Raw genomic sequence first — 23,875 nt, forward strand, 5'->3', positions numbered from 1 at the left:
ATAAATTTAAGTATAGAGTTCAATAACAGACGGACACATTATAATAAATTCTTTTTTGTGCTCTTTTTTTTATTGCACTAAAAATTGCACTTGAAATTTACAAACTCAGCAACAAAAGCTAAAGTATCTGGCTACAATTATATTAGTGTCACTAGGCTATGTTGCAGACCTCTCAACTTTTCCAATAACCTTCATCAAAGTTTCCAGATACCTCAATACATTGCAGATACAGAAATGCAAAAAAAAAAATATTGCTATAAAACCGGATTAACTGATGGTCCTAACTCCCCGATTAAAGCCGGCTTTATCAGATAGACGGTCTTACTAAAGCCACGCCTGTTAGACCATTTCTATAAAACAGTTTTAGCTAAGACCGCGTACAGTAACAAATTGAGGGTGTACTTTACACGTAGAATACCAAATAAGGTAATGTTCAACACGCTTGCCAGATTAACAATCATAACTCCTTCGAGTAGGCTTTAATTTTAAAGACCGCTTACAGGTTAGACCGTGGTATAGCAAAACGTGAACTTAAAGAATTTATTTCCAGTTAATATTGTTCGTACTATGTATCTATATTTTTTTTTTTTATCTGTCAACGATTTTAACTTCTATATGAATTTTATATAATCATTGTAAATTTATAGGCCTTTAATATATATTATGTCATTTGAATATTTAATATTTTATGTGTTGTACTGTATGTATGTTTTATCGAGGGCCCTGAATGATCAGTTCTATTTGGAACTGGATAGGCTACCCTCAGTAAAGATGATAATAAATAAATGGTCTATAATAAAGACTGCTTGCTATGTCACGAATTATAGCCGGCTAAGACTGTCTATGGACCGCTTATAGCAATCCGCCTCTATATTTATAATTTGATTTTAAATAGCGTCCTCTATTGTTTGATGTATTTTTCAAAATGGAATAGTGTTAAGTGCATAAAAATAAATAGTTTGATACACGGCATACATACATAATGTCTCCCAAAGAAATCATTATAATCTGGGCTTAATTAGGCAATCAATTAGCATAACTGTATTTTCTCTCGTCATGTCTAATTTTAATTTTACATGGCCAATAACAGGATGTCTTAAAGACACAATATAAATATAAATTTTAAAGAAGAAATTGGCTACGTTGAAACTTTTTAAAATTAAGGGTAAAATGAACGCTCGGTATTTAGATGGAAAAGGCAATTAGCAAATGACAAATGATATTTAAAAATTGAGTGAATGTTTTAAACAGGTTTTAAAGGCACTAAGACTTAAATAGAAAATATCAATAGAAGGATTATTATTAACTAAATTATTATACGAGGGGGGCAATCTATGGACAAAACCAGGCACTAAGACTTAAATAGAAAATATCAATAGAAGGATTATAATTAACTAAATTATTATACGAGGGGGGCAATCTATGGACGAAACCATCCTTAGTACAGTTAACTCTATTGAAGGAACAACTAAAATATTGTGCCATTATTAATGCGTATGTCTTATTTTCGTGAAGAGAAACATTTGATGACATGTCTAGCAGTGATAAATTATATGGCGCGCTATATATGCATAAATTTAAGTATAGAGTTGAATAACAGACGGACACATTAATATAATAATTTTTTTTTGTGCTCTTTTTTTTTATTTAGAAACGTTATACTCTATTTCATACAGCAACAAATAGGCTGAGCTTTGAATAAAAATATCGAATCAATATGCATCCTGTGCTTGGAAAGAATAAATATTAATATTTTACTATGTGTCATTGAGGTATACATTATAATAGGGACCAGATTGCACTAAAAATTGCACTTGAAATTTACAAACTCAGCAACAAAATCTAAAGTATATGGCTACAATTATATTAGTGTCACTATGTTGCAGACCTCTCAACTTTCCCAATAATCTCCATCAAAGATACCATAATACATTGCAGATGCAGAAATGGAAAAAAAAAAATATCTTGATTTTATAATTTTCTGTAGAGGGAATTACTATTATTTAGTATATTTTGATTGTATATTTAGCGCCCTCTATGGTTTAATGTATTTTTCAAAATGTGATAGCACCCTCTGTAGTTTGGACATGCTTTCATCCCCAAAATACTTCATTTTTCCAATTGGGAAGGCCCGGATGGGAGTGGCATTTTATTATAATACCCTCTTGTAACATGATTTACTATTTTTCAAGGATTTTCATTGGTAATTTGTAAGGCACGGTACAGTGATTGGAAGTGGTTTTCTTCCAACAATTATGCATAAGGAAATACAATAATACTCTATTACCAATCTTTTTTCTGAGAAATTTCCTGAAATTGTTTCACCAAAGATTAAAAAGAAAAATGGATAATAGCAAGATTTCACAAAAAATATAAATATTGCTTCCTTCCTTTTGTTACCACAGCGGATATGAGGTAAAAAAATAAACTAAACGAAAAATGAAAAAAATTACAAGATCCGTCAAAATACGTTTTCATAATAGCAAGATTGCACAGAAGATATAAATATTGCTTCCGATCCTCCATTGTTACCACAGCGGATATGAGGTAAAAAACAAATTACCAGAAAAATGAAACAAATTTCAAGGTTTGTCGGTCAAAGTATGCAAGATTGCTCAGAAAAAATATTTCCTTCTTCCTTTGTTACCATAGCGGAAGCGGATACGAGATAAAAACAAATTAAACGAAAAATGAAATAAGTATCATATTACAACCAAAATAAGTATTATATTTAAGAAATTATCAGAAAAAGAACAATAAAAACCTTCATTCTCAAATAAATAAATTTTAAAATTATATATAAACAAAAAAATAACAAAAAGATAAGTAAAAACTATTTGATTTTGTTGATAAATAATCTTGGAAACGTGTTTAAAAAATGCTGCAAGTGCATAAAAATTAAAATAAATATGACATGACATACATGTCTCTCAAAGAACTCTGGGATAAATTAGGCAATCAATTAGCATAATCATATTTTCTCTCGTCATGTTGTGCCATTATTAACGCGTATGTCTTGTTTTCGTGAAGAGAAATATTTGATGACAGGTCTACCACCAGTGTATTTTCATTACTACTATCTTTTATGTTTAAATAATCAACAGATCTGGTAACATCATCAAGGCTGAGCCTATCAACCGACAACGTTCCTTGCCCGCTGTCATACTCATTGCTGTAACGCATTCTAGAAGAGTATTCCCTTGATTTCAGAGAGTCAAATATCTCTGGTTCGGTTTTAAACTGTGGCACCTAAAGTCAAAATAATAAAAACATTATATATAAATAATTATGTACATTCATAACGATATAATCAGTACATTGATAAGTAATGCGACAATAATAATAATACGAATTTGTAATGCGCCAATTCCAGCAGTAAATGATCAAAGGCGCGGTGTATGAGAGAGCTCAATTTGAAAGAAAAAGATGAGTTTTCAAGGCAGATTTAAAGGCGATAGTAGAAGAACATGATCTAATAGAGGCGGGTAGTTCATTCCATAAGCGAGAGGCAGCAGAAGTAAAGGTGCTTAGGCCATACGTTTTAGTGTTAAAAGTCGGAACGGAAAGGAGACGAGAAGGTATGGGAAGAGGAAGAAGGTCAGAGATATAACGATATACAACCATTAATGTGAAATCTGCTGAAAAAATAAAACTACTAAAATAATTTCCCACTCACTCTATAACCAGCAGGTACATTGTGAAATTTTGGATCAGGAATTTCCCAAAACAGTTTCTTAACAGCGAGTCGAAAAAACCGGACTGCGAATATACCAATAGCTGAGATAAACAGCCCTATTCCTATGAATAATATGTATTTTTCTATTTAAAAAAGAAAATATTATTATTGATTATTAAAACAAGAGTATTACTGTCAGTTGTTTTCTAGTGTGGGCCTGATTGTTAATTTCAAATAAACTTGCGGACCAGATAGATTGTAGAATTAAAGGTCTATTTACGCCATACTTTATATGGAGTCCAGAGGAAGGGGTTTAAACCTGAAAGCACTTATGTTTTAAGGATATATACATAAAAAAACAATTTTCGGCAGTAGCTCTTTGTGGTTCATAGGAAATGCATTTGCATTTGCCTGTTGAGACCCCATGTTTCATTTTCAAGGGCAGTATAAAATAATTCAATTTGTATTTAAAATGTTAGAATTTATCAAGTATTGTATTTATTTGAATAAAAAAAAATAAATAATAAAAATTTGCTCCAGGGCGTTTATTGTTCAGGAAGGTTTTATGGGGGGGGGGGGGGGGGGCATTTATTCAAGGGGCGTTTATTTTGTTGGTGTAATATGGTAACATGTATAATCAAATAAATACTCCGTAGATATGAAAAAATACAACACAATTAATATCGAGAAGTGATAATATGAAAATTGTATCAAAATGCTTGGTAAATTTTAGATCATGTCAATCAATGAATTCTACTACAAATAGAAATGTGTTGTAGGCCCTAATACAATATTGTGTAGATATGTATGTGGAAGGTGTTTATTCGAGTAAATAATTAAAGGTCCCGGGGAGTTTATTCGAGGGGTGGGGGTGTTTATTCGAACGATGTTCTATGGGGGTGGGGTGTTTATTTGGGGGAGGCGTTTATTCAAACCGGGACATTTATTCGATAAATACGGTTGTATTTGAAGAAACAAACAAATGCTACTCAACAAAATTGACAAAACAAGTATTACCTGGCGTTGTTATTTCTTTTCGATGAACACTTTCTAAGAAAAATAAAATTAATATTTAATGTGAGCTTGCAATCTGAATTAAGATATGCGTAATGTACCTGTACATGTTTTATTCATGCTCTACTAAAAATAATTTAAAAAATATTACCTGAAGCTGATAATGGAGTAGTAGCTATTGATTTGGTAAAACTTTCTAAAAAAATAAGTATAGATGCTTTGGTCATTTCAAGTGTGATGTGCCTATATATGGTAGTTATATGCCCAAATATGGTAGTGATATGACATCATCATGTCACATTTTTTGATACATAAATTTGATGTGTAGACAGAGCATTAGAAACATTGGTAGTTTAATAAAATGCTAATATTTCCTGTCTTTCTCTCTGAGATGGCCAATTTAATTTAATTCATTTAAAAAAAAATTAATATTACTCTTTTGATTCAAATTATTTTGTGCATTATATTTATTTTGTTTATCTTTATAAATTCTATTTATTTTAATTTTAATTGTTGCATGTTTATGTCTTGTCATATTGTGTTTTTGTGAGGGTCCCTAATGATCAGCTTCGGCTGGATGGACCACCCTCGTAAAATATTGTTGAAATAAATAAATTTACTGTTTTGTGCCACCATTGATATTAACGCAGTTTAAAAACATATTTTTTAATGAGGTCATTTAGAATACAATTTTATTTATAGACTTTTTTGGAATGTACAATATGGTTGTTGATGGTATCCAGAAAACAGTGACACAACAGAGTTCATCTGAATCCAAATACATGTCAATACAATTCACAGATACAAATTACCTGGTGTGAATATGTCTGTCATCAGACTAGTAGAATTGTTTGTTGGTTTGAATGTTAGAGTAGCAGAATTGAATGGGGCGACTGAAAAAAACAGAAAACAGAAAAACTTGTATGAAAAAAAATGTATTGAAATATATTACAAACTGTCACAGGAATAGAAAGAAAGGCAAATTTGAAAAAAAAAAATGGGAAATTACCTTGAAATTCAACAGTAGATGGAATAGGTTTTGGTTTGGAAGATGAAAAATTTCCTAAAAAAAAAAACCAAATATATTTTATTTATTTTTTTTTTTATTCAATCGAAACCAACAGCGATAATTACCACCACTAACTGGTTTGATACAAATAAAGCCAGGACTGTTTAAAGCACATTGATTGGTCCTAACATTGATCAAGGGCTTCTCTCGTCCAGTGCCCACCTTGACCAGAGGAAAGGCATAAGCCAATACGTCTGAGGCAGATACTAGCAATATGCTTTAGGTAGTCATACTAATAATGATAATAATGTTCAATTTAATATTAGCGCAAAATGCAGGGCGCAGCAAAGCGCTGAACAATCAGCCAAAAAAGGAGCAAGCACAAAATTAATGGCGCAAATTAACAAATTCACACAATAGCTCCTGTACCAGGGGGATTACCAACTATCTGATAGAGACAGTGACTAATTTACTATTGGTAATCCTTGGCCATGTGTGCCCAAAGACATAAAATAAAATAGGTGGGATTTGAGGAGTTGTTTAAATGTGGCGAGTGATTCAACTTTCCTGATTGAGTTTGGAAGGGTTTTCCAAAGAACATCAGCTGACCAGGAAAAGGCGCGTTGTCCATAATATTGTATTTTTTTATTATCTTCCATAATAATGTAATACTGTTGATAAATGTAAGATTAATATTTACAGTGAGCACCTAATAACATATGACTGAGTCGTGAGGTAGTTTCCCGATTAATCGTACGATCAAAAGGGTACTGGGTATGATCAACTAGCGTTCGTGTTCCCACCTAATCATCAATTCATAGAAGTACTGATGAAGATATCAATCTGTGGCGACTGGAATGGACCCGAGACCTGGCTGTCTTCGACTTTTTATGTTAATAATGAAATTATCTTCTAATATTTAGAAAAGAGAACTGTATATCTCAATTGAAATAATAACCAAATAATTACCTGTGGATGTGACCGGAAATAACGTAGTTGATTCGGTAGCATTTCCTAAATTAATAGGAAATACTTTAGTTATTATAATAAATTCGTGTTTGTGATTCTGGTTTGGCTTAGTTCTCAGAATTATTTGTTTTGACATAGTACTCAGAATTATTTGTTTTGACTCAGTACTCAGAATTATTTGTTTGGACTTAGTATTCAGAATTATTATTTTTAATTGACAAATTCATGCTACTGTAATCAAACATTTAGAATTACTTCTTAAGCTCTGTCTACACTATCAAACTAGTTTGACAAAAAAGTGTGATGTGTCCAAATATGATAGTGATATGACATCATCATGTCCATATACAGTATGGGCACATCACATTTTTTTTTTATTTTGTTGTGTTAGAGGCTTTCTAATTTAATGAGACTGTGGCTTGGTTGCCTGTTACCCAACCCTAGGGTCTTGGTTCAAGTCCTGTTATAGTTCCCTGTTTTTCTGACGTCAAATACAGCACCACTACCTAAACCTCATATGAAACTTTGTTTGAGTGCTTGCTGTTTGATTGAAAACAAATTAAATAAAACTACAAAGAAAATTTCAAATGACCATTTTAAAGGTTAAAGTTTTTCATCAGAATTATTGTTTATTCAAACTTATTAACCATTAAATCATTACTGAATTGTGGTACTCACCATCTGGTTCAGTTGTAAATTCAACCCGTTTTGGTTCACTCCATGCTCTAACATTTTTACATCGGGCTTCAAATACATATTTTGTGTTAGGTTTCAGTCCATATTCAATCCATTTCTTCTTTTTTTCAAACTACAAGATAAGGAACAGAAATTAAAAACAACTGAATACAGTTATCAGTATGACTTCCACTAATATATTTTTATAATCCTATTTATTATAACCTCCCCAACAGGGTTTGGTAAAAGCTTCCATTCTTAATGTTATCTGAGTATAATCCCAACATACTGTACACTATTTTTCAAAAAAAATGTACCTAGGACAAATGAGACTATACTCTAATTGGCGATTTAATTTAGTGCCACAATAGCTAGGTTTCTAATACTTGCTGTTTAAAGCTCTGTTGTCACAAGTGACATAAAGTTGTGTATATATTTTGCAAGTCATTCTTACTTTTCCTTTTGTTTTCACTATTTGAACCTTTCTTTTGTTTTAGGAAGCTATTGTGTGAAGCCAGTGGAGCAGAGTATTTGTGTTGCAGAGAAGGATTGTGTGGAGGTTGCTGATTGGAGGAGAGGTGTAAGAGTTAAGTTAGTGTGTGAGTTGCTGATTGGTGGAGAAGGATAAGGTGGTGATATGTGGAAAATTGAGGGAATTTTGAGGTAGATGGAAATTGAGAGGAGACAGAGAAGGAGGGCTATGTTATGTTAAGCCAGAAAGGGATAGGTGAATATTGATATGAGAAACTAAGACGTACAGGAGAAGAAGTAATTGAATTATGGTGATATAGAGCTGAAGCAGAAAGGAAATAAAGAGATATACATGAAGTTAATAAATTGTGAGTTGGAGATAATTATGGTGATATAGAGCTGAAGCAGAAAGGAAATAAAGTGATATACATGAAGTTAATAAATTGTGAGTTGGAAGTAATACTATAAGGCTGTACTTAAATGTAGAACTGTTAATTGTTGAGATTACTGAGGATTAATTTAAATTGTGAATGTACATTGACGGAAGAAATAACTGTTGGAAACAGCAGACGTTGTTGCATGTAAAGAATTGTTTGGAAATATTGAAGAGTAACTGGATTGATACTGATATTATTTTACGTGGAAAGGAGAAAGAAATAATTGGTCGGGGAGCGGATTGCAGTGCAGAACGACATCAAGAAACAATTTAACTTTATATTTGATTTATTTATATGTCAGAAAATAGGAAGAATTATAATTGATAATACAAGCAGAACGGGAGCAGAGGCGTGGGAGTTGTTTATTTGCGGAATCGCTTTAACTTTTATCTTTCTAATTTGTTTTGTGTCAGCGTAGGAGAGAAGGCAAGAAGGAACGATATTGTGGACATTTATTATTGTTTAATTATTCATCTTGTGATATTATTGTATTTGAAAGGGGGGGGGGGGGGGTTTCGGGGATTTATTTAAAAATAAGAAGATTGTTGATATTTTGTTTGGAAGGATTGGGAAATTCGGGGAATTGCATAAAGTTGTGGGGAATAGGAATACGGTATCATTGTTTGAGAATCGGTTGGGTTTTTTTTTGTGGGTTTTTTTTTTGGGGTTTGAATTATAAAAGAAAGAATTGGTTGTCAAAGATTATTATTAAATTTTACTTTTTACATTTATATGTGTACGATTGTGGCTATTTACCGTTGTTCATCGTTGGTTACCGGCAATTACATGTCCGAAAGAGCCGTAATTGCGGCTGTGTGACATTTATGGGGGCTCGTCCGGGAAACTTTGTAACCTAGCGTGGACATTGGTAGATGAAACAATTGTACGTGATTCTTGGATTGTCTATTTGCCATATTATTGGCATACTGTATACTTATATTGGATACTTATATATATATATATTTTTTTTTTCTTAAGAAATGGATCTCACTAAAATTGTTGACGCAGGAAAAGCGTTGGGGTTAGATGGAGTGGAATTAAGAGAGTTTGTGGAAAAGAGAGAGGAAGCTGCCAGAGAGAGAGAAGAGAGAGCACTAGAGAGAGAAGAGAGAAACAGGGAGAGAGAAGAAAAACAGCGAAACAGGGACAGGGAGAGAGAAGAAATGGAGCGAAACAGAGACAGAGAGAGAGAGGCACTAGAGAAGGAAGAGAGAGAGAGAAGAGAGGCACTAGAGAAGGAAGAGAGAGAGAGAAGAGAGGCACTAGAGAAGGAAGAGAGAGAGAGAAGAGAGGTATTAGAGAGGGACGAAGCAGAGAGAAAAAGAGCGAGTGAAGAAAAAGAGAGAGAAAACGAACAGGCCTATCTTATAGAAATGCGAAGGTTAGAAATCCAATTAGAACAAGAAAAGAATCGGGCACGGCCGGGTGGTAGAGTATTACCCAATCCTGAGTCACGGGTTAAGGCCAGTAAACCTAAATTACCCCCTTTCCATGATCGAACAGATGACCTAGATGCCTATCTGAAAAGGTTTGAACGGTATGCGACTAGTCAGGAGTGGAAAGAAATTGAGTGGCCGGTTAACTTAAGTGCCCTACTAACTGGGAAGGCTCTCGAGGTTTATTCCAGGTTGTCGTCAGCTGAAGCTAACGATTACAAACTGTTGAAATTGGCTCTTCTAAAACGGTTTCAGTTAACCGCCGATGGATTTCGACATAAGTTACGAACAGCTAAGCCCGAATACGGAGAAAGCGGCCCGCAATTTGCTGCGAGGATAAGCAATTATCTTGATAGGTGGATTGACCTAGCAGAGGGGGAAAAAACCTTTCAGGGGTTAAAAGATTTATTGCTGCGAGAGCAGTTTACCGATGGGTGTGGGAAGGACCTAGCTCTGTTCCTAAGGGAACGTCAACCGAAAACGATACAAGCGATGGCTGAAATTGCGGAGCAATATTTGGAAGCTCGTGGGGGATTATTTGGTAAACCAATAGAGTTTAAACAAAAAGAGCCAAATTCTCCTCAACTCTCCTCTAATAATGTTCCCAGTACATCCTCATCACAAAGCCCTTCTAGTTTCCGTAGTCCAACTTGTTTTATATGTCATCGTGTAGGTCACCTAGCTAGAAATTGCAGAGCCTCAACTATGCATAAGCCAAACTCTCCTCCAAAATGTTACCGATGCTTAAAAACAGGACATATTGTCAGAAATTGTAGACAGGACGCCAACAGTTGCGCTGGGTTGTCTACTTCACCACAAACAGAGTCTGATTGCCAGAAATGTACAAAACAACACGAATGTAAAGCCAAAGAAGAAATTCCCGATGTGGGTGCCAGTATGGTTACGAAAATGTCAGAGTCTTTAAATCAATGTTGTATCAATAATGATGGTGATAAGGTCACTCTTCAATGTGGGCACTGTCTTCCAATTATGACAGCGGCTCTAAATAATTCAATTAGTAAAATGCCCGTTTATACAGGTTGTGTTGGGTCACGCTGCGTCTCTGTTCTTCGTGACAGTGGCTGTAGTGGGGTGGTTGTGAAGAAAGATCTTGTATCAGCCGAACAACTTACTGGGAAGGAGAAAACCTGTGTGCTGATTGATGGCACGGTCCGCAACTTACCGGTTGCATTAATACATGTTAATACTCCATTTTTTTCAGGAAAGACGTATGCACTATGTATGAATAACCCTATTTATGACTTGATATTAGGTAATATTGCAGGAGTACGAGCACCAGGAAATCCAGATCCCACATGGACAGAGCGAAATCTTCAAGGATGTTCTGTTGTTACCCGGTCTCAAGCTAACACTATGGATAAACCATTCAGAACACTTAAAACTACAGAAATACACAAGCAAATCATCACAGCGGGAATTATGAAAACCGCCCAGCAACAAGATATCAGCCTTGCAAAATTCAAGGATCTTGCAGAGAAACAAACTACAACTGTGAGTAACAAACAAGCCGAGGCTAGGTTCATTTATCATAAAGACCTATTATATAGGCAATTTTCCTCTCCTAATATTGAACACGGGGATAAGTTTACCCAACTAGTAGTGCCAGCTGACTATCGACGCCAGGTAATGCGCCAAGCCCATGAAACCTTATTAGGAGGACACCAAGGGGTAAAAAAGACGACAGATAAAGTGTTGACAACATTTTGGTGGCCTGGGGTAACTGCAGATATTACTCGATATTGTCGATCCTGTGACATTTGTCAGAGAACTGTACAAAAAGGTAGAGTTACGAAAGTGCCTCTAGGAAGCATGCCTTTGATCGAGGTGCCGTTTGAACGGATTGCCGTTGATATAGTTGGTCCCATTTTCCCCATGTCTAAAGGTCGTAATCGTTATATACTCACAATAATAGATTTTGCTACTCGTTATCCAGAGGCAGTGCCTCTACCAAATATTGAAGCTGAACGGGTTGCTGAGGCCTTGGTTGGTGTTTTCTCTAGACTTGGTATCCCGAAAGAAATGCTTACCGATAGGGGATCACAATTTACATCTGAAGTCATGAGGCAAGTTAGTAAGTTGTTGTCTATACGTCAGGTAATGACATCTCCATATCACCCAGCTTGTAATGGTTTGGTCGAACGGTTCAATGGAACACTCAAACAAATGCTGAAACGTATGTGTGCAGAAAGGCCTACTGATTGGGATCGTTACATTGACCCACTACTTTTTGCGGTTAGGGAATCTTCACAAGAAAGTTTAGGGTTTTCTCCTTTTGAACTGTTATATGGCCGTACCGTACGAGGACCCATGTCCATCCTAAGGGAATTGTGGACCGAAGAAATCGAAACACCAGAAACAAAAACCACCTACCAGTACGTTATGGATTTACGGGAACGACTACATGAAACCTGTCAGATGGCTCAGAAGAATCTACAAAAATCTAAGGTCAGGTACAAACAATATTATGACAAAAAGAGTAAGTCTCGGGAATTTGAGGTTGGGGATAAGGTACTACTTTTATTACCCACAGACAAAAACAAACTATTGCTTCAATGGAAAGGTCCTTTTAAGGTTGTAAAGAAATTTGGGTATCTAGACTACCAAATTGACCTTAACGGGAAATTCAAAATATTTCACGCCAATCTCTTGAAAAAGTATTATGAGCGAACCGCAGACATTAGTGCTGCCTTAGGGGTATCCGAGCCTTCTGGTATCCTTGAATTAGCTAGCACCGCTGTTATTGAATGCGAACCTAATGAAACATTTACAAATAACCAAAATTATCATCTATCGAATGAGAATCTTTTACAGCTCCACCCTCTACTAGCAAAAGAAACAACAGCCGACATCCACATCAACGAAAGCCTGGATGATACACTAAAGCATGAGGTGCACCGACTTATCGGAAACTACAAAGATGTACTGACGGATTTACCGGGTAAGACTACACTTGGGCAGCATGAAATCAAGCTGGAAACTGATGATACAATCCGTTCCAAGCCCTATCCACTTCCACATGCGTTGCGAGGTACCATTAAGGATGAGGTAACTATGATGTTAAATCTGGGTGTAGTGGAGCCTTCAGGGGCACCGTTTGCCTCTCCAATAGTATTGGTAAAGAAACCGGATGGGTCAAATCGATTCTGCGTGGATTTTCGGAAACTTAATCAGGTTACAGTTTTTGACGCCGAACCGATTCCGGACCAAGAGGAACTGTTCACAAAGTTGGCCCATGATCATTATTTTACTAAGATAGATTTAAGTAAAGGGTATTGGCAAGTTCCCATGGATGAAGCGTCAAAACCTTTAACAGCCTTTCTAACACCAGATGGTTTGTTTCAATTTAATGTCATGCCGTTCGGCTTAGTCAATGCACCGGCTACTTTCAGTCGTATCATGAGAAAATTACTCAAAGGAATGGATAATACACTTAATTATATTGATGACATTCTAATTCACACAGCTTCTTGGGATCAACATATGAAATGTTTGTCTGAATTGTTTGGACGTCTCCGCAGGGCCAATCTAACTGCTCGACCAAGCAAATGTTTCATTGGTTATGAAACAATCGAGTTTCTTGGCCATGTGGTAGGGAAAGGACATGTTCAACCTCGAGTGGAGAAGATACAAAGCATCTTGTCAGCCAAACAACCAGAAACAAAGAAACAACTCCGGTCATTCCTTGGGATGACCAACTACTATAGAAAGTTCATTCCTAATTACTCTGTGATTGCTTGTCCATTAACCGACAAAACGAAGAATCGGGAACCTAACCGAATATGTTGGGAGAAGGCCCAGGAAAGTGCGTTTGTTAAACTTAAGGAAAAATTAAACAGTACTCCAATTTTATGCCTTCCTAATTTAAACAAAGATTTTATTTTGAGAACAGATGCGTCCGAATATGGAGTGGGAGCGGTTCTAATGCAGCAGTATGGTGACGTGAAGTTTCCCGTGGCGTACGCTAGCAAGAAACTGCTTCCTCGAGAAAAAGCATATTCAGTGATGGAGAAAGAATGCTTAGCCATTGTATGGAGTGTACGAAAATTTGAGTCTTATTTATATGGACGAAACTTCACGTTGGAAACTGATCACCAGCCGCTTGTGTTTATGCACAGAGCGAAATTGTCCAATGGGCGAATTATGAGATGGGCCCTGGCGCTACAACCGTACAAGTTCCGAATAGAGGCGATTAAAGGCAGTGAAAATGTAGGAGCTGATTATTTAAGTCGAGTGTAAATAGGACCCGTCACGGTATGGAGAAAATGTTGATACATTATTCTTTTAGAGGGGAGTAAATGTCACAAGTGACATAAAGTTGTGTATATATTTTGCAAGTCATTCTTACTTTTCCTTTTGTTTTCACTATTTGAACCTTTCTTTTGTTTTAGGAAGCTATTGTGTGAAGCCAGTGGAGCAGAGTATTTGTGTTGCAGAGAAGGATTGTGTGGAGGTTGCTGATTGGAGGAGAGGTGTAAGAGTTAAGTTAGTGTGTGAGTTGCTGATTGGTGGAGAAGGATAAGGTGGTGATATGTGGAAAATTGAGGGAATTTTGAGGTAGATGGAAATTGAGAGGAGACAGAGAAGGAGGGCTATGTTATGTTAAGCCAGAAAGGGATAGGTGAATATTGATATGAGAAACTAAGACGTACAGGAGAAGAAGTAATTGAATTATGGTGATATAGAGCTGAAGCAGAAAGGAAATAAAGAGATATACATGAAGTTAATAAATTGTGAGTTGGAGATAATTATGGTGATATAGAGCTGAAGCAGAAAGGAAATAAAGTGATATACATGAAGTTAATAAATTGTGAGTTGGAAGTAATACTATAAGGCTGTACTTAAATGTAGAACTGTTAATTGTTGAGATTACTGAGGATTAATTTAAATTGTGAATGTACATTGACGGAAGAAATAACTGTTGGAAACAGCAGACGTTGTTGCATGTAAAGAATTGTTTGGAAATATTGAAGAGTAACTGGATTGATACTGATATTATTTTACGTGGAAAGGAGAAAGAAATAATTGGTCGGGGAGCGGATTGCAGTGCAGAACGACATCAAGAAACAATTTAACTTTATATTTGATTTATTTATATGTCAGAAAATAGGAAGAATTATAATTGATAATACAAGCAGAACGGGAGCAGAGGCGTGGGAGTTGTTTATTTGCGGAATCGCTTTAACTTTTATCTTTCTAATTTGTTTTGTGTCAGCGTAGGAGAGAAGGCAAGAAGGAACGATATTGTGGACATTTATTATTGTTTAATTATTCATCTTGTGATATTATTGTATTTGAAAGGGGGGGGGGGGGGGGTTTCGGGGATTTATTTAAAAATAAGAAGATTGTTGATATTTTGTTTGGAAGGATTGGGAAATTCGGGGAATTGCATAAAGTTGTGGGGAATAGGAATACGGTATCATTGTTTGAGAATCGGTTGGGTTTTTTTTTGTGGGTTTTTTTTTTGGGGTTTGAATTATAAAAGAAAGAATTGGTTGTCAAAGATTATTATTAAATTTTACTTTTTACATTTATATGTGTACGATTGTGGCTATTTACCGTTGTTCATCGTTGGTTACCGGCAATTACATGTCCGAAAGAGCCGTAATTGCGGCTGTGTGACATCTGTCTACACTATCAAACATTATGTGATGTGTCCATATGTAGACATGATGATGTCATATCACTACCATATTTGGACACATTACACTTTTTTTATAAACTAGTTTGGTAGTGTAGACGGAGCTTAAATGTAGGTAGGTACTTGCTAGGTGTCCTTGCAGAATACTTCAATAGTATTACCCCTTTTGCATTGCCTAGCAGAGATTTAAAGTTTCACACACCAGGACATGAACATCATGTGGTGTGCGTGTGTTGCAGTGCAAATTCTAGCGATGTGAAAGGGGTACATGTCTTTAAGCTCTGTCTACACTATCAAACTTTGTGACAAAAAAAATGTGATGTGCCCATATATAGACATGATGATGTCATATCACTACTGTATTTAAGCATATCACTACCATATTTGGGCACATTACACTTTTTTTATAAACTAGTTTGATAGTGTAGACAGAACTTTATGTCATTACCTCTACGCATGGACTCTCTGGGTCATTGGGCTGTATCTGACAAATCTGTTTATCTAAATTTGATCTGAGAGACTTGCTATTCCAATCTGTAGGATCTCTAAAACGGAGCTTTACTGTCGTCGCATTCAACATTTTGTGATCAAAATAATCCAGAGGATTAGGTATAGCTGGAAGAAAGAAGGCTCAAGTCAAATATGTTTGTTTCTGCTAAGTTCATTTTTTGATTTTTTAAACATTTTAATAAGGCCCACTTACAAAATGGAACTATTTAAGAACACTGCGTCAGGGAGTTGAGTGATTAGATGTTTTGCCCTACTGTTGGTGCAGTACCCACTGCTTACTTGGGCTCGAATCTAACCACTAGCCATCAGCGCAAGCTCGGTGGTCTAGAGGTATGAACGCCAGGCTAGTGATCTGGAGGTCGTGGGTTCGAGTCCCACCCGAGAACTACTTGCGAATTTTTTTGCAAGTATTCTCAAATGTACTTAGTATAAAGTACAAATTACGTCAGAGTAGGGCAAAACATCTAATAACACTATCAATCACATAATGAATGTGATGTGTGCGGAAATGTTACATAGGCTTATATATATTTACATACAATATTTTAAGGAAAACATTGCCTCATAGGCAGGCCTCCTAAATTTAGAAAATTGTAGCGCAAAAGATAGGACATATACTGAAACCACCCCCTTCTCAAAATCCACGCCACTGTACCTACCTACAATACTGGCTCTTAACTCGTATTTTATACCATACACTTTCATATACTCATTCATATAATCAATTCGAACTCCAACGAGAGCTGTGTTATGCAAATCATCTGGACAGCACTCTGTTACATTTCCAATCTTTCTTTTGTTTTTGCACTCTCTGTATCTTCGAAAATCGCCCATTTCATAATTTCCACTTTAAGAAAAAGAAATTTTTTTTATGTAAATGCTTTTAAAGAGTCTTGGGTTACATTTATATCTATATCCTACATGATACCAAGGCAATCTAACAACAAGACGTTAAGATAGGAACTTGTAACAGTCCTTTGATCTTATATCTGGCTGCGACAAATATCAACAGTACTGTAATTTGTACATATTCTCCACAACGTTAAGGGGTGTGCAACTGATCGTGTCGCAGCCACAGATAAACCATTTGATCTCCGGTTCTCAGCATCCTGTTGTTTGATTGCCTTGATGATGCACTCAGATCTTATAAACATTTTAGGAGAGAGCATAACTGAAAAATGCCCCCATTAAATATGGCAAGCTCAATTTTCTAAACAGATAATGTATACAAACTACTTTCAATATCAACGGTATAAAAAATCTGAAATTTTCCAAGAGATTTCAAGTTTAAATGACAAAAATCAAGACAAGTTTATATAGAAAGCATATTTCAATTTGCAATTATACTTACCTCCCATAATACATTGTGTAGTTTGTTGAATTTGAATTTTCTTTCCATGTAAAACATAAATCTGACCCAGTTCTTGACATGTATGTAATGTCTTCTGGTTGTTCTACAACAAATAAGTATTTTTTGCTTTGTTAATTCAGAATTTTGATGTTATTATGTCTCCCAACATTTATACAGGATACAGTGGCGGATCCAGGATTTTGAAATAGGGGGCCCAGCAGTGGCGTAACGGCTATGAGCGTTCACTGGCTAAACCCAGGGGCACCGGAGCTCATGAGGGCCCATGTGCAATGTCCAGAAGAAAAAACAGGCAATAAAATATGCCGAAAAAGGATAAAAATGCCCGAGGCCCATTGGAACTTGCAGGGCCACTTAGGTTTCCTAAAAATGGTGAAATAAAGGGCTGAGCTTAATGTGATGTCCTACAGTATCTTTTGCATTACAATTTGCCGGCAACCCGGGCTGGCTGGGTGTGAGTTGGGAGGTCTGCTGTAGTTCCACCAGATAGTGTACTACCTGTAAAGGTTTTACAGCAAAACAATATACTTTCAACATATTTTTGTTAATGTGATGTTCTTGACTTACGTGGTCTAAGCTTCTCATCTGTGCAATTCTGGCAACCTTGCGTGCACCGTACAGAATATTGAGGAAACTTTGCGTCTTTATCATTCAACTGCAGATTCCAGGAGACACTATAATCTTTCACAACCTAAAGTGTAATAAATGTTAATGGATATAGATAAGGCATTATAGATAAGAGGCACTATATAATATGTCAATGGATAATTCTTGTTTATCATTTGTTGACAAATGTATTTCTTTTCTTTTGTTTGTATATATATATAGTATGTTTCAAATGTTTGAAATAAAACAATTTTTTTTTTAAGGATTTAGGATTTTAGGATTACCGATATACCCGGAATAAATCTGGGTTGGATGTTGACTTGAGAATAATAGTACTGTCTTTACAAATATATTTAGGCTTAGTACAGGTAATGATAAAAGTTGGTTTATTGCTGATGGTACAATATAAAGTATTTTCAGGGCTTATGACATAACACCTAATTCTGTATCCCTTTCTTCACAAAAAAATTCTAACCTCTCTAGTGGCTTGTACCTCCCACTCATATTCAAAATTTCCGGTTGCAGACATCAATAAGTCTGCCTCACATACTTCTTTGACCATTTGGTTGTCTGTAATAAAGAAACAGTTTTTTTTAAATAAATGCCAAACCCATAGATAAATTAGTCACATGGTTTTTGTTAAAGAATACATGACTTTTTATGCAGATATGTTATGTGCGATTTGAACAATTTTCACATTTAAAATACTACATTCAAATTGCACAACACAATTTTAAATAGTGCAAGATATTTTTCATCATTTGATGCCAAAGATCGTAATTTTTAAACGTTTATGAATATATATTTAGGTTTTGGTGGATATGTCTGCTTAACAAATCCTATTTTATTATTATTATTAAATCTTAATATTATACAGTATTTATAAAGGCAAGTAAATAAATTAATTATTATTAATTATACAAAGAATACGATTTATGTTTTAGTCTAGCCTATGTAGCCAAGGTAAAGTGCTCTCAGTCGGAGTGCAGTGTGAATTAAGACGGCGATTCCTCCATTCCGTTCCGTGTGTTCAGATTGTGCAAGGGTATTGTTATATTCAATACGTTTAAGACTACGTAGGTTCTCAGTGAAATAAACACAAGAAATCGTCAAATTATAAACTAGTAACTTTACTAACGTCCTGTAAAAACTAGGCTTCAGCCCGAAAGACCCACAAGTATGCTCATAGTGCACGCATGCGCTAAAACTGATACACGCTGTTGAATAGTACGTGCTTGAGCATAAACAATAACACCACAAATTGCATAACAGCTTTTTTTATTTTAAACAAGAGGAGACGACTCACAATAAAACTATCAATGATATAAAACAAGATTATTGTGGTCAAATTTATGAGTCAATTTCTGTAACTTGTTACTATTTATGAATATTAGCAATCGGTATACTGGACAGTGAGTAATTGTTATTTTAATATAATGAAATTCATTGCAATACCAAAACTATTGTACAAATCTATTTTAAGATATATTATATGTTTTGTTTCAAAACCCAAAATGATGTAACCTCCTGTATCATTTTTGTATTATTGTTTAAATGAATAGAATAGATTCTAATCAAATCACCTTGTTTTAAATTTAAAGATATATTGTCCCCCTAAAAAAAAAATGTTCACATTTTTTTTAATATGCCATTTAATGTCACATAATAGTTATTCACTTTAACCAAAAACTGGATCAAAAAAAAAAAATTTTTTACCTGAAAAAAAATGTAATTTAAAGTAAAACATACTTAAATTTTCTATCAGACAATGTTTTTTGGTTAAAATTAAATGTTTCTTTTATCTTTTGTGAAAAAAATCAATTATGCAATTCAAGACAATAAATAGCTTTCAAAATAGTGTTAATAATTATAATATACCTGCTTTTGATAATGATATTATCGCCAGAGAGATGAACCAAAATAAACACCTCATTCCTCTGTCAACTCCTTCAGTATTAACTACAGCAACCATATATTGTGCTTTATACACGATTTCTTTCTAATTCTCAGAAATTCTTGGTAAATTGCGCATACTCTAATGAGGAAACAAGAATACTTAATGTCAAAATAAATGATGATTACTTTCAATCAGTACATAAAAATGGTACATACTACTATATTCATTAGAGAGACTTGTCAGTTATGCAAATTGAATTTAATTTAATTCTTATTTCCAGATATTAGTTACAGTATCCTGAATAAAACATTTCTATAAATTTTATAGTTAAAAAATGAAAGCTGTTATTTAAACTATGAATTGAATTATAAGTCAACAAAGATATTTTAAAGATGTATTGTCTCCCAAAAATTTAAAAATAAAGATGAATACAATTTGAATTTAGTAGGTCATTTTGTAGTTTAATAAACTGTTTCTTTTGCCAAGAAGATCAAATTTAAATACACACAGTTGTTTTTATTTCTGTATGCATGAAATTGATGAAAGAAGAATTCTCATACGATGGGTGCCTAGGGTTTTTCTTGCTAATCTCTGTCAGAGAGTAAAGCTCTATTTATACACTATTAAAATTTATGTGACAAATTAATGTGATGTGCCCATATATGGACATGATGATGTCATATCACTACCATGCTTGGACACATCACATTTTTTTGTCACATAAATTTTTATAGTGTATAGATAGAGCTTTACTCTCTGCTGGATGTGAAGGGAAAAACAATAAACATCAAAACGATATTTGCGACAACCAATTATCGTCAGTGAATTGTAAAATGAGCTAGGCCATATTATAAGAAACTGAACATTCAGATAATGCTCCAGCTACTGTACTGTACACCCATGGAGTTGGTACAAAACAATTGTTATGGGCGTCCCTGAAATTTAAACACATCACATGTTTGTATGTTCAGTCAGTCACGTCATCCAGATATTGATTGTTAATAATCAACCAATATTGTTGCACAATATTGTATTATTATCATGTTTTGTTAAGAAATATTGAATCATGTATGACTAACATGCCTTGTCTTTTTAGAATTATAGGTGTGTTACAAACTGCACTCTTCAATACATTCAGGAATGCTGTAGGTGTGCTGTTTGTATTTTGGTGTGTACGTGTAGAAGTTTACCAAATTTAAGCGTGTTGTAAATCACACTCCTCAGGGGCAGTTTAGGAGTGTGTCAGGTGAGTGAGTGATCGCACTCGCTCACCTCAAAAGACACGGCCTGCTAATAATTATGACAAAAACCCACATTATAATTTTATAATTCAATTCAATCTTTATTTATTTTGTTAAAAACATGAGGAGTACAATAAAAAAACAATTGTAATAAAATGACTGACGAAAATGGAACTCAATAAAACCTTAAAATAGGTTATAAAAGTAATGAGTTCAGTTAAAAGTTAGAAATATGAATTAATTATATAAAATGGTAGAATTGCATACCATATCAATTATTAGAATAAACGCCCTGCTTTGAATAAATGCCTCACTCGAACAAAGGCCCCTATAGAATATCATTTTAAATAAACGCCCCCACCTCGAATAAACGTCTCAGGGCCTTTATTTCCTCAAATAAACACACGCATATTTACACAATAATAATGGCATTTCTATTTATAGTAGAATTCATTGATTGACATGATCTACAATTTACCAAGCATTTTGATACAATTTTTACTGTATTTTTTTTCACTTCTCGATTGTATTGACAATTGTATTTTTTTAAATCTAGGCCTAGCCTACTAGCCTAGCTAGGCCTAGCCTAGATGTGGTCATTATTTGATTAACACTGTTTACCATTATTACACCCAAAAAATAAACGCCTCCCTCGAATAACACTTCCTTCGAATAAATGGATTTAAATGGACCCGCCGATTGAACTTCCCCAAAATTGTGCCCGATCGTCCACAGGAATCTTGTGTACCCCCGATCGTTTGGTTTGGCCGGCCACATCGACATTTATTAGGCTAGGCCTAGGCCGGTCGGTGTTAGGCCTACTTCCAACTAATTGGTATAGTATAAGGACGCCTAAAAAAGCATACTTACTCGTCGTCAGCTAGGCGTCAAGAAAATACAAATAACTTGCAATGAATGACACTTGAAAACAAAAACCCACATTATTATTTCGGTGACACTACTGTAACACGACACACGCGCTGCATGCATCGAATCGAATCAGTGTTGTTGAATCTGAGCATGCGTTATGATGAGGTAGCCACCATCAATATTAATACGTAATAATAGATAGAAGCATGGAGGAGGTATAAAATTAGTTTGATTAAAGATTTTTCACCCTGAAAAAATTGTTTTTTATTTAATTTAGGCTCCATTAAGCTATACTGTATAAAACTATAATCCATTTTCTAATTATTATCGATGAATGCTACAGTGAACACATATGGGTTTTCTTGTAATATTATTACAGAGCAATTGTTATATGGCATTAGTTTAGTGGCTCAAAAGTAATTTTGATTTAAAAAATCCTGGCGGCAACCATGGAGCGGCAACTATGTTTTTTTCTTGACTCAGTATCAACAACATTTGACAAAAGACCACATTCAGATTTTAAAATGGTTTATTTTTTTCAATGCATATGATTTTTTAATTATTTGACCAACAATTACAGAAAGATATTACAACGTACGTAAGAAAAATGAAAGGCTTAAGCAGAGTTAAGCTTTGCTCGGAGGTCAATAAATAAATAAACACTAACTTCCAGAGAGCATCGAGCGATATCATCTGCCGAGATGCACTTTGCACTACTGTGATAGTAGGCTTACCTTTCCGGTAGAAGTGCAGTATTCACAGTACTATATGACAATTACCCCCACGCTACCACTAAATAAACCAATTGATGCATAACATACAATAACGGTACAATAATACTTGAATATAAGTTCAAACAACAATATTCATCTTTATGACCAAATTTACATTCAACTCCCACATACTATATTATACCATATTTTTCATTTATAACCATTATACCGCCCACAGTCGAATACAATAATAAAACCAGATTTAACAATTCTAATTTCATTTGAAAACGTACTCAAGAATTCTAGTATGTATACTTAAAAGATTAATAAACTCCCAAGAAATTAAGTCTACACCATATAATATATCTATATAACTTTATTTATATTAATAGCCAGGTATTTTTGTTAAATGTCACAACTTCTTAGCGGATGATTTAAGGATGTTTCACTTGCTCGTTAGCATCTAATCAAGAAACTTCCTGTTTTCATTAGCACCAAACAAAGCTGTTCTTATCTGTGGTAACATCTAAAAATAAAATTAATTGTTTAAATATTTAAATATATATGTAAAATAAAATACTAAAAGATGAGGGCTTAGCTATTTGATCACTGGTGCGCGTACATACAATTGATGGACTAGTAATGTTCCGCCATACCACGCTGAGAGTCGCTTTCCAATCAGGTTTGAAATGAACAATACCATGAAAGCCCCAGTGGTCTAATGGTTAGGACAGCTGCATATCAAGCAGAAGGTTCTGAGTTTGAATCTCGGTTGGGGCGACTTTTTCTCATTTTCACAGATTTCCTCATCTTATCGTTAATTAATTAAATTTCAGTATATCACTGGGCAATTTAGAATTTATTCGGTGCCTGTGATGTTTATAAAATATATATATGAAATACTATCGAAATACAGACTGATGAACTAGCAACATAAAACACATTGAGCAAATATTAAATATTAGTACTGCTTTAATAAGGGACCACCTCTAATTAGAACAGAGAATTTATTCATGTCATGTAAAGATATATGGCTAAGATTCAATAATCAATATTGCTGCCGGGTCATATCCTGTAAATTTTCCCTGGGGACACCAAATAAGGGGGGTAAAAAATCGATTTAATCATGTGAAAAGCCACACGGATAAAAGTTGTTGGGCATCGTCCCCATATGTGTATACAATGTTAAAACAGCAATGACAGCAATTTTATCCTGTAAGTTGCCCGAGACAGTAGCCCCAAGTGACCAATGGTGTTATTCATGTCAAGAGCCACACGGCTAATTCCTTTTGCATTGTAACTGTCACACATTGGCATGCACAA

The 23,875-nt window shown here is 34.7% G+C and overlaps 3 protein-coding genes across 4 annotated transcripts in view; 1 reads left to right on the top strand and 2 right to left on the bottom strand.

The window, feature by feature from the left end:
- Positions 1–1,697: 1,697 nt before the first annotated feature.
- Positions 1,698–21,954, bottom strand: LOC144849142 (uncharacterized). The gene is made up of 15 exons (XM_078706162.1): positions 21,840–21,954; positions 19,710–19,866; positions 18,307–18,401; positions 17,793–17,916; positions 17,208–17,310; positions 16,516–16,703; positions 15,795–15,961; positions 7,347–7,476; positions 6,669–6,713; positions 5,700–5,753; positions 5,503–5,583; positions 4,842–4,886; positions 4,694–4,726; positions 3,677–3,819; positions 1,698–3,249 (listed from the first exon to the last, which is right to left on the bottom strand). Exons 2-15 carry the CDS (start codon positions 19,801–19,803, stop codon positions 2,959–2,961), a joined length of 1,593 nt encoding a protein of 530 aa, XP_078562288.1. The 5' UTR covers positions 19,804–19,866; positions 21,840–21,954; the 3' UTR covers positions 1,698–2,958.
- On the top strand, positions 9,212–13,944 carry LOC144852822 (uncharacterized). The gene has a single exon (XM_078711106.1). The coding sequence runs from the start codon at positions 9,232–9,234 to the stop codon at positions 13,942–13,944; it is 4,713 nt and encodes a 1,570-aa protein (XP_078567232.1). The 5' UTR covers positions 9,212–9,231.
- Positions 21,955–22,350: 396 nt separating the features above from the next.
- LOC144850160 (V-type proton ATPase subunit E-like) overlaps positions 22,351–23,875 on the bottom strand; it is a 79,580-nt gene continuing 78,055 nt past the window's right edge. For both annotated transcript variants that reach the window (XM_078707393.1, XM_078707385.1), the window contains one exon: positions 22,351–23,078. In XM_078707393.1, the coding sequence (XP_078563519.1) occupies positions 23,016–23,078 (63 nt within the window). In that variant the 3' untranslated portion in view covers positions 22,351–23,015. The remainder of the gene's footprint in view (positions 23,079–23,875) is intronic.

The sequence above is a fragment of the Antedon bifida genome, chromosome 1, assembly GCF_963402885.1.
Source record: "Antedon bifida chromosome 1, ecAntBifi1.1, whole genome shotgun sequence".
Classification (NCBI taxonomy): Eukaryota; Metazoa; Echinodermata; class Crinoidea; order Comatulida; family Antedonidae; genus Antedon; species Antedon bifida.